The sequence below is a fragment of the Pithys albifrons genome, chromosome 11 (assembly GCF_047495875.1).
Source record: "Pithys albifrons albifrons isolate INPA30051 chromosome 11, PitAlb_v1, whole genome shotgun sequence".
Lineage (NCBI taxonomy): Eukaryota > Metazoa > Chordata > Aves > Passeriformes > Thamnophilidae > Pithys > Pithys albifrons.
Window position 1 is genome coordinate 11,983,960 of NC_092468.1, and position 15,715 is coordinate 11,999,674.

General features: G+C 38.3%; 1 protein-coding gene across 1 annotated transcript in view; it reads right to left on the minus strand.

Moving 5' to 3' along the window:
* Positions 1-15,715, minus strand: part of SLC9A9 (solute carrier family 9 member A9) — a 164,962-nt gene that overhangs the window by 85,333 nt on the left and 63,914 nt on the right. The window contains 1 exon segment of the mRNA XM_071566866.1: positions 7,546-7,634. Within this exon segment, the coding sequence (XP_071422967.1) occupies positions 7,546-7,634 (89 nt within the window).

Below are 15,715 nucleotides of genomic sequence, written 5' to 3' on the forward strand. Positions count from 1 at the left end.
AAACTACAGAATGAAGTATAAAACTGAATGTTCTAATGAGATTTCTTTATGTGGACATATTTTCAGTATTATGGATAGGATAGCAGCTAATTTATGCTATAAACCATAAATTATGCAGGTAATTACTGATACACCATAGTTATGAAGTCTACTGTTATCAGTTCTCTCGGAGCAATGTTTTCTAGCTGCTTACCATCCATCATCTAGCTCACAGCTGAAAGAGGGGAAACAATTAGAGTATTTCCACATAAATTTAAGGGGAGTCACATATAGAGAGACTGCAGATTAACATTCTTTTAGTGTGGTTAAGTAATCAGGAACATCAGTCAGATAATGAGGGATTTTGTTAAGAAATTCAGATTGGAAGACATGGTAGTATAATTCCTTTGGCAGAAATCAAGATTTCCTTGTGTTGATATGATTCTTCTTGTTAAACCCATACAGCAAGCAGCTTTAGCTTTCTTTATAGCATTATATTATTCTGTGGGGTTCCATAAGATCTCATGGTACATCTGGTCAAACAATGCACCTGGCACGTTTCCAGACTTCAGCGTATTCTGCTAAACACCGAAAATAGCTGTGCAGAGAACTGGAATTCATTGTCCACTTCCTGTCAATTGCAATCCATTTTAAAGGTAATAATGATTACAAGCCCCACGTGTGTGGTGCATGCTCAATGAGAGACAAGAAGGCAGTTTCTAGAGGAGGGCAGCCCGTTTGGAACAGCCCCCGTGGCTCAGGAATTCAGGGCTCAGCCAGCGTGCCCAGGGCACCACTGGAGCTCAGCAGTGCCTCGGGAGGGAAAACTGGGTAGTATAAGGGAAAGCACGGGACAAGAATGAGGGGCTGCTTCTCGCCACAGGTTAGAGCTGTAGTGATAGCTTATGTCTAGAGATGTCAGTTTTTGGACTTTTGGAAGGGTAGAAAGACTGTGACTTGTGTTGTTTACAATATAAGTTAGTTATCTCAAACTTAGCAGAAATCTCTACCTACAGTTTCAGATGTCTGCTCCTCATAGCCACATGCTAAATTCACCATAAACCATTCTTTTTTTTTTCCACTGTGCTTACAATCTTTTTATGTTTGTATCATTTTCTTCTCTCAGAAAGAAAGGCAACAGGGGCATTTCTGTGTTCTTCCTGATTGGTTTGAACAGCTGAAAAATGAAGGTTTTGTTACAGGCCTTGTCAAAAAAAAATCTGTGTTAAATATAAGAAAACAAAAGGAAGGTTTTCCCCTAATGTTACTGATTTCCAAGGTATTTACTTCAACCAAAACTAGAAAAAAATGGGCAAAACTCTACTAATGCTTTTCCAGTACAAATAAATCTTCCCAAATGCTGTTTTATTTTTATATTCTTGATATCAGAAAGAGCTTTTCTTCAGACCTTTCTGTTGAAACCCTGTACTTGGTCACCTGTGCTCTTTCCTGAGCAACAAGGCCTGAAGCCCTAGTCTTTATTACTTTTGAACATCCTTGCAGGAGTTCAAGGACATTGGAAATTTGGGATTTTTGTTCAGCTGCAGAAAGGGAACCATGAAACAGATGGAGACAGTGCCCGGCAGAGCAAACTTCTATGCTCAGTCTCCACTTAAATGAAAGAAAGTACTTCATGCTAACCAGGAATTTGGACTTTACTCGATCCTTTAGGCAAAAACCCCTTGTATACTTTTTGAAGACCTGAGTCCTTTCTTGCCAAACCTGAGGGCTATGCATTAGTTAACAAGACTTTTCAGTTTACTCTGAGACAGACAATGTGGCTGTATACATTGGAAGATAACAAATAACATATTCTACTATGAAATTTTCCTGTAGGCACTGTGACTGTGGTGTGCTGGGTAAACAGATTCCTCCTGCACAGCACATATGCAAAGACTGATTAGAATCTGCTGCTGTTGGTAACCTTGTTTGAAAGATAACTTTCTTTTTTCTCAGTCTTTCGCTCTGCCAATTATGTATGTGGAAACACCTGACCTCTTGCAGTGCCTTAAAGGCCATTTTTCCCTAAGTAGAGTTGCTGAGCAAATCACAAAAGCTGTCAATTAGGCTGCTCATTTCAAAAGGACAAGAATTATGTGTTGTGGTAGCTGCTGCCTTGCTAATTATCCAGGGCATATTGCTGTAAGTAGAGTTTTTCTGAGTCTTGAAATATTTTCAAAGTTTTTATCAGTCAAGACACTGAATTGTAGGAGCCATTATAAACTGACATTTGTGTGTGCAATTTTCTTCCCATAAGTGTAAACTCATTATCTATAAACAGTTTGAACACAGAAAATGGCAGGCATTAACCAGAGAGGTACCAGTATAGTCTTTGTGCTATAGAAGTAACCCCTGCTCTCATTGTTTGCTCTCTTAAACACTCATACAAATAGCAGAACCAAAGCCACAGGGCACACACATGTCCTGTGTGATTGTGGAGGGTTTCAGATGAGGGCACTCAACCTGTTTCATGTTGTGCTGCTGCTTCTGTGAATTTAGGGGGCTGCTTCTCCCAGGTACAATATGGGACCCCTCGCAGAGCAGATCCACGCAATCTGTGCATTAGTAACACAACACCAGCTCTGCTCAGCCACCTCCCTTCCCTCACAGAAAGAGAGCAACAGTAGCTGCAGTTCCTGGCATGTGTATTTAACAACAGACTCAGGAGAAATCACTCTGTTACTGGAGCAGAATTTGCAGCGCGTTATTTATTTTCTTATGAAGACAGCTGATGGAAGGATCCTGTAAGTTGGTCACTGTATCCTATCTCTAAAGACAGGAGATTTGGTGTTTCAGCACTGACTGTAGCTCTGCTTGTAACTTGTTTACAAGACAGGTAGCCCAGCAGAAAACTTTTAGAATGAGTAGATCATGGTGATAAGTGATACGGCTTCATCTGGATACAGTGAGCCAAAACCTGACTGCAGCCACCCTGCCTTTAGTCCTGCATGGGTTTTTTGTAAACATTGTCTGTTGGTGTTCAGGTAACACTCCTTTGACTGATTCCCACTCCCCCTCTTTCTGTCAATTTTATACCTTCATTGCCATACTTTTACTTTACTGCTTGGATTTGCTTCTGAAGTGGGTCTATAATCATGGATGGAACAGCCTCAACTTGATCAGAGGAACAAGCTCCACAGTGAAGTGGTGGAGTTACCATGTCCATAAGTGTTCAAAAAATGAGTAGATGTGACATTCTGCAATATAGTTTAGTGGGCATGGTGATGTTTGGTTGATGATTGGACTTGATGATCTTGGAGATCTTTTCCAACCTTAATGATTCTGTTATTCTAAGTCTAAAGTCTACATTGAAACAATATGATAACATCCTAGAGTCAAGAGACTATAATGATTTGATTTACAGTTTCCAAGAAATTAAAAAATACATGTTTTATGACTTATAAACAAAATAATTTTGCAGCTTAATTTATGATCCATCAATCAGCTGATTGATCCCTGGCCTGTGTCCTTGCTGGAAAACATATAGCTATATAATCAATGAGCTAGGGAAGTTCTTAAAATTCCATGTATTTTCAAGGGATTTCCAGGAATTATTAGCTGCTCTTCTGCAAAGTGATGGCTTTTAATAATCAGAGATAATCATGTCTGCTTTATAGTGTGGAGATTAAAATTTAAAGCAATCAGTACTATGTCCATCAGTGAGCAAAGCCTCATGACCCATCTGAACTTTCAGTCCTCCACTGTAAATTAATTTGCTCAAGCATTCTAGTGAGACAACACACTTTGGTAAAGTTACTCAGAATTTAAGCAGCACTGAGCTCTCTTGTTTTTCTTTGCCTCATCCTCCCACCTGTGTAAAACCCTGGAGGTGAAGGGCCACTGAAATCTTGCTGTGGCATCATGTGCACTGCGTGCCCAGTGCAGCTGAACAATCAGGCCAGAAGCTTTTGTCTCTAAGGCAGGTGTTCCATAATGGGGTTGCTATCAGGATCAACAAAACAGGCGGTAACTGTTTAACTCCCAAGGTGGTTAGAAAAGCTATTACATCTAATTTCAGATAGCAACCTTCACTAGCTTGTTAGACACAACTATTTCACAGGTGACTGTGAACAAGGGTCAGACTTGTGGAATGAATGGAAACAGGCAGGGCAGTGTGTAACATATTCCCTTGTTGGTTGGACATGCTTTCCAGTGTCTTCATGTAATTCCCTGCCTCTACTCCCATAGGAGATGTATTTCAGAGTTTCTTTTCCAGAATTTATAACTTGCTGACACTCTACATTGTCTGTAAACAGAATTCTCCATATCCTTGCAAACTTAACCAAAGAAAGGTATTGTCCATTCTCACTGCTGTTGTTGTTCCCTAGAGTTAAGGGAAAAAAAACCCAGAAAATAATACAACTATAAGTTACAATGGGTTACATTTATAGCCATTAATCAGTACTCTACCACCAGAAAAATGTACTGGTCTTAGCTTGGCATTTGAGTGAAAGTGATTGAGGATACAGACAAAAAGATAGTGAGGAATGTCTTGTCTTCCCGTAGAAAACACAGCATTGTCCATGCTTTCCTTTCTAGGGGTGACCTGTAGGGATTTATTCTGCCCACTTTCAACAAACCAGGGATTTTCATTTATCTCACAACACCCTGCCCAGATACTGACTGACTTGTAGCAGAGCAAATCATCCCAGACCAACTGTACATCTGAAGCCTAATGTGAAATCTGAGCTATAATGTCCCAAGATTTAGAAGCAACTGTTGTTTTGCTGCAGCATAATATGAGCTTATGTAGCAGCTGTAAATAATTCTAGAAAGCTGCTCAGAATCAAATAGCTTTCGATCTGATCCCAGCAGTTTCATCTTCTCCTTCACTAAAGATGTATTGGATAAATTAAATTTTAAGTGTCTGAAACTCAGGAGCACTCTGTTTGACCTAACCTTGTTGCCACGGAGGCCATGGCTGATTGCAATGTTAAAATCACTATGACCATACTCAGGTCAACAAGGATGACTTAAAAATACTGCCATAAAACATTGGTCATGTTAAAAAATGACAGGAAAAACATACAGAGAGAATGTTTATAAATACTTAATGAGAATTGGGATAAGTGAATTGAATGAAAACTATCTAAAGCCTCCATTTTCACTACATCTTTGTTATCTTACTTTTCTTATGACAGCGTTAAAATAATCCTTTTTTAAAAAAAAACAAGATTTAGTGTTACTTTATAATTCCAGTTTCTGTAATTTTAGGATACTTGAAATCTAGTGCTTCTCTTTCATGGAATGTTAAACAGTGATTGACAGGATAATAAAGGATACATGGGAACTAACAGTGGCGTGGCATCTTTAAAAAGCATTTTAAATTGAAGTTCTTAAATTATCATTTAGAACTGTAGATAAGTTTTCATTTTATATCAATAACTGAAGAAAAACATACCTGTTTTTTTCTTATTTTTTTAGAACAATTGAGGTATTATGAGAAATGCAGAATGTGGCATCACAATCAGAAATACCTTCCCTATCATTGTACACTGGATTTTACCATCAAGCTATGAAATTTTAAAATGCAGTAAAAAAATGTACAGAAAATCATGCAAAGCAGTAAAGAAAAGCATTTCTTCAAAAACAGCTAGCACAATTTCACAAACTGATTTACAGTTTTAAATATAATTTCCATGTTTTTTGTTAGCTTTGACTCGAGCCTTAACTCACTGTTTTGTAGTCTACATTACAGTTCAACACTCCTTATTGAAAGTTGTGTCATATTGTAACAAAAGAGAGAGACTGCTTTGGAATAATTCTATAAATGAACTGAAAAGCCCTTGATTTTGGCCAGTAATGAGTAATAAAAATGACTCAGATTGGGAGCAAAGCCAAAGTCTGAGCAACAATATTCATTTAAAATGCATTGAAGTCATATATGATTATGAGAATGCCAAGTGTGTGGCTTATTAAATTTGCTTGAAGAGAATTCTTGGGAGAAGAGATAGAAAAAGGCAGTGCAGGTCTCATTGCAACAGCTGCATATGAAAGGGTAATATTTGGATTAGAAAATAAATTAGAAGAATTCAAAGGAATTTAACAACAATTTTTGAACCATATCATAAAGGAGGCTGAGGATTTAGAGCTTATTGGGGAAGAGAAAAATAGAATAGAAAAGGGTGCATAAAACTCATAACTCCATAGAGAAGCACATAATCCCTTTTCTGTGTGTTCAAGGGTAAATCCAGTTTATTTTCACTATTTTGTTCTGCACTTGTTGAATAGGAGAGAATAACAGAGTAAACATGAACAAAACCAATATGCATTTAAACAAATGTTCGTTAATTCTGTAGTTGGAAAGCTTCATATGTAATTAAAAACATCACGGCCTTTCTTTTTCTGTGTTTGGGGCTATGCATCACTAAATCATGCAGATGAATCCCTGAAAGAGCCTTGTATTCAAACTGTACATCATATGCAAGGGTAGTAATGGCAAATGTAATTCAGTATTTCTGCAAAACAGAAACAATTCTGCAGAATATATAAATGCCGTTCCCTTACGATACAGTTATCACAGCAAGGTTGGTTCTCCGCTGGAAAACTTTTTGAAAGCATCAGTCTCTGCTGGTATGAAGAAATGCAATTGAGAAGACTCACCCTGTTCAATAGCTAACAGTTTATTATGGAAGTACTGACCAGAAACATTTTTGTGGTTTCAAATCTGTGAAACTCTGACAGTTGAACTGGTACTGTGGTCACTATTTCTTTCTATCAAGCTGTTTTTGATAGAAAATTGGATTTTTGATTAAATTGAGATGTGCAAGAAGCAGGGAAATTTTCTACATAAAAATTCCTGTGCTTAAAAGAGAGGAGCTGCTGAAAAAGGTACCAAATTGTATCATGAAAATTATAGTATTGGATGTGTGTTTCCATTTTGTTCTAGGAGATGGATTTTCTACAACCTGGGGTTCTCGGGACTTATGAGTCAACATTAAAGGGGAAGAAAACTGCATTTAAATGACTTCTTACAGGATCCTAGGTAGTGGCAGGGCAGTCTAAAATTACTCCTTGTGCTGAAAAGTGTTTTGAACAATGCCAGAGATCTGAGAACATCCCTAAGTTTTAAAAAATAATTACAACCACACTAGTTACTTGTTCAAACGAAACCTAGGTGACCAAATTTCTCTTGTCTCTATGATCTAAATAGTAATGGAAAAAACCCTTTATATTTATGGCACTTTTTCATAAGAAGAACTTAAATTATGTCATTGCTCAAATCGGTGGACCAGACTGTAGTTTATACAATCCTTTTGCAAAAATCTACATGGATTCAATCTCTTAGACCACTTCTGTCTTGCTTACCAGAGCTCCTGGATTTCCTTAACTTTGGAGCACTATTTGTATGGAAGGTGGTGTAAACTGTTACCTGCATGACATTTCAGGTCTCTTGGCAAGGACACATTCTTATATTATTACATTTGTTACTGTTTCTCCAGTCTTTCTCCAATGAAGACAAAAGCCTCTTGCTTTGCGTTAATGAAATGCTCTCCAGCTCCATTCCAGTAACTATTATTCCTTACACTAGCTGAAGACATCAAGCCAGTTGTTTCCATGCCCTACCTGTTTAGTTCTCATTTTAGAATCTGGTGACAGATTGTTGTAGGTATAATGGGCCTGTGTGACTCCACAGAAAAGGACTGCAACAATACCTGAAATTCAGAGAAAAACTAGAGTTAGCTGCTTCTGTTTTCTTACTTAGGTTTGCAAAAGGTTGCATAGAAAAGGAAAAGTAGTTTGTTAGCAGCTTTTTATAACAACAGAAATTTGAGATATATTTTGTAAGAGTACCTTTCAAACTAGATTTTTTTTCTTTGCTAAAAATCCTGAAGGTCTTGAATCTTCTACCTGGACTATCATGCATTCATAGCACTTCCACTGTTGTGTATTTTGCCCAAGGCTGTAGGAAATTTGTTTCAAATAGATGGTATGATCTGAAGTAATTGTAAATGTAGGGCTAACATATATGTAATATGTAGTACTTTAGATTATTTGAAAAAATTTGTCAGAGACTGAATAAGAAAGCCACTTAAATGGTTTGAGACCACTTAGTACTGAGTAACTGCAACAGGGGAAAGCCATTTCAGTCTGTGCCTGATTGCAGCCTCATCATAAGCAGTGTGTGACCATGTGCAAGGTGGATAACAACACAGGGCTGAAAGGCAATGCTCTGGCAGGTGCAAACTGCGCTGCCCAGAACAACCAGGCCGATGACACAGGGCAGCAGTTCTGTTCCCAGCTGGTGGAAGGTCTGTCTCGAGGAGCAGGGTAGCAAGTTTTCCAGGAATAATAATGACAAATAAAATTGTTTTATAGTTATATTTTTTAATACTTCTTCCCTGGCCCTGGTCCTAATTCACTAGAATAATTCAGTAACATCACTGTGATGCAGTATTATAGTTAAAGTAGCTGAGTTAACAATTACAATTTCCTGTCAGCTCTGGACACGGATAGTGCAGAAGGAACCCACACAGGGGGAAAATGGAAAACCAACAGTAAAGTTTTCACCAGTAACCAAATGTGCATACAGGAAAGCTCTGGGCTTTTCTTAAACTCAGGGCATGCCTACATAGCTAATTATTTACACAACAGCTCAGGGCTTGGAGCTGCACCCCACAGAGCAGCAGCTGGCTTGGCACAGCACAGCCTGCAGGGGGGTCACTGCGTGCCTGGCACCCCTGGGCTCACATACAGGCCGTTTTCCACCATCCGCCCCACGGTGCTTCAGTTCTTGTGCCTACCAGCCCCTCTCCTCACTGCCTGTACTGCTTCTACAGAACTCTCCGTAGCCAAGAGTCATTCCGCTAAGCTTTATGTAGTGTCTTTGTTTCTTAATATTTCTTTTCTAAAGGATGTTTTGATATTTATTTTTTTCAAGCTACACTAAGACTTTTCTCCAGTAAATAATGTGGAGAGTGGTAAGACTGTCACTGCCTAAATACATTCCAGGGAGTTCATATTTTTGAGAGGTCTAATTGCTCTCATAAATGTGTCTAAATTCTTTTTTTTCTCAGTAACTGTATTTGATTGTGCAGAACTGATCTGGTGAATTTAAAAATTCTCAAGGCATTAATAATATGCAATGGGATGCTCAAACAATGACATTTCAGCTAAAAATACAGCCAATCAGTAATGTTGCTAAGTTTCACTAGCTCCAGGCTCAGCAACAGAAATGGAGATAAGAGTTTCTGATTCACTTTCTTCTCTATTAATCATCATGATGTCGTCTTGAATTTTAAAAATTGAATGTTAAATTCAGCCATGATTATAAACTGTTCTTGACTGCTCAGAAACTGTTAATTATGAGTGTGAGAGAACTGAGCGACATGAGGAATAAACGGCCTAAATCTGATTTTACAATAAGAGGAAATTAACTGAACCATGCAATTATGCAAGTGTAGAAACCAGATACCCTGTTTCCAGGGAAGACTGGGGGAATGCAGAGGAATATTCCAGTTGTTTACAATTGAAAGCTTAATATGTACCAGCCATGCATCTTGCAATGAATAGTTCATTAAAATGCTTGGAGAAAATTGTTTGTAATTCATTTCCATAAAAATGATTGCTTAAGAGTAAGGACCAATTACACATTAATGCAACTACAAAGGAAAGAGAAGTACCTCACAAGGAAAACACAGAACTCTTTAGTTTAAAGGAAAAAGCAATCTGCATTACTCTCTAAGACTGTTAAAGCTAGATGTTGAAGTTAGCTGAGTAGCAAAATACTGTATGAACAGAGTATGGCACGTAAATGACATTGTTATGTTTTTGCAGCCTTTCTTTCACAGAGAAACAGGTAAGAGCAAATATGGCAATACTGGAACTGTAAACAGAAAGTATCTGTTTAGATGTAGGGAGGCAGATAAAGGAGGACAGTCCTTTTACCAGTCCTTAGTGCCCAGTCTGTTACATTTCAGACTGTTGGAGACTTGGCTCACTTGTTTCATTTTTAAGGGACAGAAAAAGCCATTACTGAGACACTTAGCACTGCAACCGCAGAACAAAATGCTAATTTAAAGTAAACAGGTAATGTTTTGAGTTGAAATGGGCAATCAGTTGTTATGTGCAATACAGCTCCTTGTGTTTATTAACAATTACTGGAATTTTTATCTTAATATAAAAGATGAGACACTTCACAGTACAATGCTTATAATCACTAGTAAACTTTCAGCTGCAGCTCATCTTACAATTTTATTTGATTTTCCCTCCTTTTCATATAACAGAGAAACAGACAGCTTGCTGGCTGTTACAGAACTTATTCTTACTTTAGTATTTACAAATACTTGTAGTTGATTGTTAGGAGAAAAGCTGGTAATATCAAAAGATAATACAGGATAGAGGAGTAACTTGTATATTTAATAGTACTTTGCTGATAGCGTGAACGTTACATGATAGTGTGAGAATTAATTTTCAGGAGTTAATCTAAAAATACCTTGTATATTGTCACTAAAAGACAATTTTTTAAAATAACTTCACATGCAAAAAGAAACATTAGAGAAAAGCAGCCTGTGCAATGTGCTTTGAATGTAAATCTGGAAGTGAGTGGCCACAATCAAAATGTGAGAATTTGCTAATTTGAGAGAATAAAACTGACATGATGTCTCCAGATATCAGGTCTTTTGGTGCTGAAAAAGAAACAGAAAAACGCCAGACCTGTGCCTTCTTGCAAGGGAATGGATAAAAAGTGCAGCTCCCTCTGTAAAGATGCACAACACACTGCAACCCCCTGGGTAAAGCGAACAGCACAACCTGGTCCTCATCAAGGGTGGCGAAATGCGTGGAAAAGAGAACAATGAGGACTGGGTAGAGGAGAAATTATTTAAATCAGATAACATTTACTTTGTAGTCATATTTATGTCAGAACCTCCCCAGCACCTACGGGGCTGCAGAGTGAATGTGTGAGTGGCAGGAAATGAGACGATGCCGCCTGCCTCGAATTTCTGCAGGACTAGGGCCATACACTCAGTGGCAACAATATCCCTATTCAGGTTGTTTTCACTGAGGGTATGAAGTGTGACTAATCATTTTCTTGATACTAAAGAAAAGATTTAAGGCTTCTTTCACCAGACCTGCACAAATGCAGAACCAAAGCTCATGCTTTGTTCATGGAGCTTTTATCTCTGGAGTTGTCTGAGGTTTATTTTATGTTGAAGTGACAGAAAGTAACAAAAGACGGCGCTGAGGGGATTTTTTAGGCCCTTATCTGAGCTCTGCTCATTGGTATTGCACCTGACTGCTTCAAGTGAGACCTGAGCTTCAGTGTTGTACTTTTGTAACCTGAAATGAATTGCTGAATTTAGATTGGAACCCCCATGGTGACACATAACAGCTTTTATTCTAGACATGCTAAGAATGCTTACCCTGTTTATCCTGAATCTGTGCAATAGCAGTAAGACTCCACTATCCTGACTTATGCAACTGGTCATTGGTCTCAACGCCATGCTAGAATATGTACTTTTCTCTAAAAACATGCACCTTTCTCTTTTTCCCTTGCTGTCTTAAAAGGCTGTACCTACAGCAGGCCCTAAATTAGGCAGACTCCAGAACTGGCTCCAGGAATGGATGTGTAGCAGACTAGCTCAGCTGTCATCTGTGTCTGCACAGCAGTGCAAATGCCATCTTCTTACCTTGGAAGAACCCGCTTTCCTAAGTAGACTCAGCTTTCATTCTGTGCTCCTGGGAGTGGCAGAACTTCAGCTTAGGAGAGTTGAGGTCTCTTTCCTTTCGATGTAGAAGCCAAGCAATCCCTTCTCCCTCCTTACTGGGAGAAGTCTACCTACTTCTCTCTATGACACAATGTGGCACATTACTTATGAACAAAGGAAAGAAAGCTACAAAGTTTAGAATTTAAAGCCCAGAATAACTTCTATGGAATAACGTCAGCTCAGTGAACTAAAGCCCATTAGGTACCAAACTGACTTGGGCTCACAGTGCTCAGAACTGCAGACAGAAATGCTTTGGTAGATCCCTTCTGGGAGTGTCACAAGAAGAACTGGTCACAATATTTAAAAAAACAATGAGGTAGATGGATCCAAGAGAAATTACAGCAAAGACAGGAGCAGCAAACAGCAGGAGAATAAATGCACTTGGTCAGCAGCACTAAAGGAAATGGAAGTTTGGTGATATTTATTCTTGCTATGTCCTAAACACAAAGGCACCACAGAACTGCCCCAGTGAGAAACCAGATCTTTGGACTCATCCTGGGTCCATCATTCATAACAAGCTCCTTAGGTATTTTTGGAGGAAACGCTTTCCTACCAGGTAGACTGCTCTCCTCTGAGCCTCTGAATAAGAAGGCAGGTGTCAGACATCACAAAATGTTCAGACAAGAACTGCTCCAGGTGAGGAAGCAGGAGTAATTTATTATCACAAATTTGTTCCTTTATAATGTTCAGAAAACAAACAGCTCTGAAAACCAGTAAGGGAACAAAGGACATTCTTCAACATTTTTTTCTTCAAGACCTATTTCTTTCTTGCCTTCACAGCACAGGTCTTTACTATGTAAAAAAGTAGAGGTGGTTGGCTGCAGTTTTGATGCCTTTGCACTGATAAATTCTGTGTGACTTTGAAGTACATGTTCTCTGAATACATACAGGCGATATACTTGAGTGTATGTCCACAGGTATGTTAATCTCTTTTTATCTGAATATCTACTCACTTCAAACAGCTGTAGACAGAGAGTCTAAATGAGGTGAACATTGAATGCCCATGTACATCATGGAATCTTTCACAGATTAATGATTGAGTGATCATTTAAAATTCAGCAGATTTTGTTAATTATAAACAGGAGAACAAGGAAATAATAAATACAAGATATACATTCCTCATCTATCTAGACAAGTGTTCAATTTAAATTATTTATTTATTTTTTAATAGCATAGTAGTAAATGTTCTGTAATGAAGTTTGAAAATACAAACAACTCTATTAAAACTGACCTTACACTAGTATTCTGTTATTGCAGCTTTTCTCAGCAGTCAGGAATGATGTACTTCAGGGCAAATGAGAAAATGCACAAATTAGATTCTACTGTATAAGAATCAATTTATCATGCATATGTCACAGCTTGATGATATAGCTATAAGATTAATAACCATAACATTAATTTATAATATCCAGTTATCAGTATAACAATAATTGTGTAGTCATCCCAGATTTTTATTTTGATTTGCTGGTTCAATCACATCAATTTTTCAACCAGGGTCAGGCCTGTATACTGTGTGTTATATATCATGGGATATCTTGAGAAAAAGGAATAAAATATTTTCTAAAATATTGACCTGTGCTACTTTCCATTTCCATTTTATTTTAAAAATCTGCTAGCTAAAGAAGTGAGCTCCACCACTTACTCTACCCATACAAAAACAGTATAGCTTATAATTTCTAAATTATGAAATACTTCAATAATAGACTTCAAAAGGCTCAGAGTGATTGAAGAACTGGTGTGGAAAGCATTATAAGAATAAAATTATTTTGCAATTACATTACTTTATAGCTACAGGGAAATACTGATGTCTAGTGAAAATCCTTTGAAGTTTATTTAGAAGGAATGAACAGAAAAAACATGATATCCAAGAAAAATGAAGATGAATATAGGCATACTTGTATAATGGAACCAGTTAATTCTTGAAGCAAGTCTACTGAAGTCAGAGACTGCAAACGAGGAATGTCACTGCTGGTACGATGTTCTCTTAATTCTAACAATTGCTTTTGAGGACAGACACACTTGACTGCAAAACCAGATGTGATATGCATTAAGAAAGATAAAGGGCAAAGCAAATAAGCTCGAAAAGATTGGAAATGATGAGTACGGATTCAGAGCTGAGTGTGTTGTGAGGGATGACTGGCTTTTCCCTGAGCTCCCTGGGCCTTCTGCAACAGGTGCTTTGTCCATAACCCACGTGTGCTGGGACTGCATTTTGCAGAGATTTCCTTAGCATGGGTCTGAGAAAACAGAGCCACCTCTGAGGTACAGACCTCCTGCAGAATGAAGTCAGCTGAAAATTTCTTAACCAACAGAGTAATTTTGCTGCTGAACTTCAAGTTTAAAGTAATATTTTAAAAGGAGGAGAGTTGGAGCTATTTCAGAGGAAATAGGGAAAAGACAAAAGCAACATCAAAACTGCTTAAACTAGACAACCAAAGGGTAATGTTAGCACTGTATTAATAAAATAAATGCATTTATTAAACACAGCTTTGAACTTCTGAAGCCAAAAGCTTCATTAATTTTTTTTCATTCTCAAAGCTTCTGACAAAAGGCTTTCACAGAAACTAAATGACAAAGATTCAACTGATAAAATTTTCAGTATTAAACTTTGCCTCCTCACAGCAGTGTCATTAAACAATTTCCACCTGAAGCTCAGAACACCCCCATGAAAACAAGCGCTAGTGACAGACCTAAAAGGGCTTGATACATTTTCCTTGGAATATATGTGTTGACAAAGTAATTGTCTTTCCTCCATGAGTTCCTTAATTGATAAGAACTAGGTAATTTTCCAACAATTTTCTATTTTCTCCCTTAAAGTGGAACTTTGGTTCCACTCTCTGTCTCTACCCATGTCCATTTAAATTTCTTTACCATGGCTACCATAAAAACCATCTGTGCTGTTCAATAATTAAGTCTTTTATTTCAGATGTTTTATACATTACAAAAGAGTCATGAAACACTCTTCAGGGTAACTACCAAGAGAGATGATGCTGTCCATCATCATATTTGCCTTATGCAAAAGAGACATATGCCAGTTATTTTTGTCTGGATATACAGTCTGTCCCTATGCCTGAGAAATGGAAACTGCCTTTGGTGCAGCACCTGAGGCTCTGGAAGATATTAGTGTTTCCTTTAGAAATCTATTTTTTGTGTATAATCAATTGTGCAGTTGCTGAAACACAGCATCCTTGTTCTCAGCTGGGAATGCATTTTAAAACATCTTTACTTGGAAGTCCTTAGATTATGAAATCAGTACCTCCAGTAGGAGGCAAGAGATTTAACAACCATCCTTTGCTTCCATTTTTATGTAGCATTCATGTCACATTTTTAAGAGCTTGCTGAGGTTTAACCCAAGATAGCAGCTAAGCCTCCCAGAGCCGCTCACTCCCTCCCTCCCCACGGTGAGAGAATCAGAAGAGTGAGGGTGAGAAATCTTCTTCCTCCAGTTCTTATTGCTGGGTGTGACCCCTGTGAAATGGGTCAATTGGGATCACCTGTCCTGGCTGTGTCCCCTCACAACTTGTTATGCCCCCTCATTCCCCTCACCGGTAGGGTGAGGGTGAGGGTGAGGGTGAGGGTGAGGGTGAGGGTGAGGGTGAGGGTGAGGGTGAGGGTGAGGGTGAGGGTGAGGGTGAGGGTGAGGAGCAAGAAAGCCCCTGGTGCTGGGTCAGCCCTGCCCAGTGGCACCTGACACATCCCTGAATTCCCAATGCTGTTTCCAGCACCATATTGGCTACTGTGAGGAACATGAACTCTACCCCTGCCCAAACCAGTACAGAGCTGTGCAGACACAAAATGGACTTTTATCCCACCTGATATCTGAATTTCCTGATGTGATGGAATACCATTTTTTTTTTTGTTCAGTTCATGTACCCCTTTTTTTATTCATTGGTCTGAAGATTTTGGCAGTAAGCAGGATACGAAATTGTTTTATTAATAAGACAAAGATGCCAGAAGATGCAGATGTTGATACCCATTCAGAAAGTTCAATTGTGTGGCTGATATTAAAAAAATAACATGCAGACTCC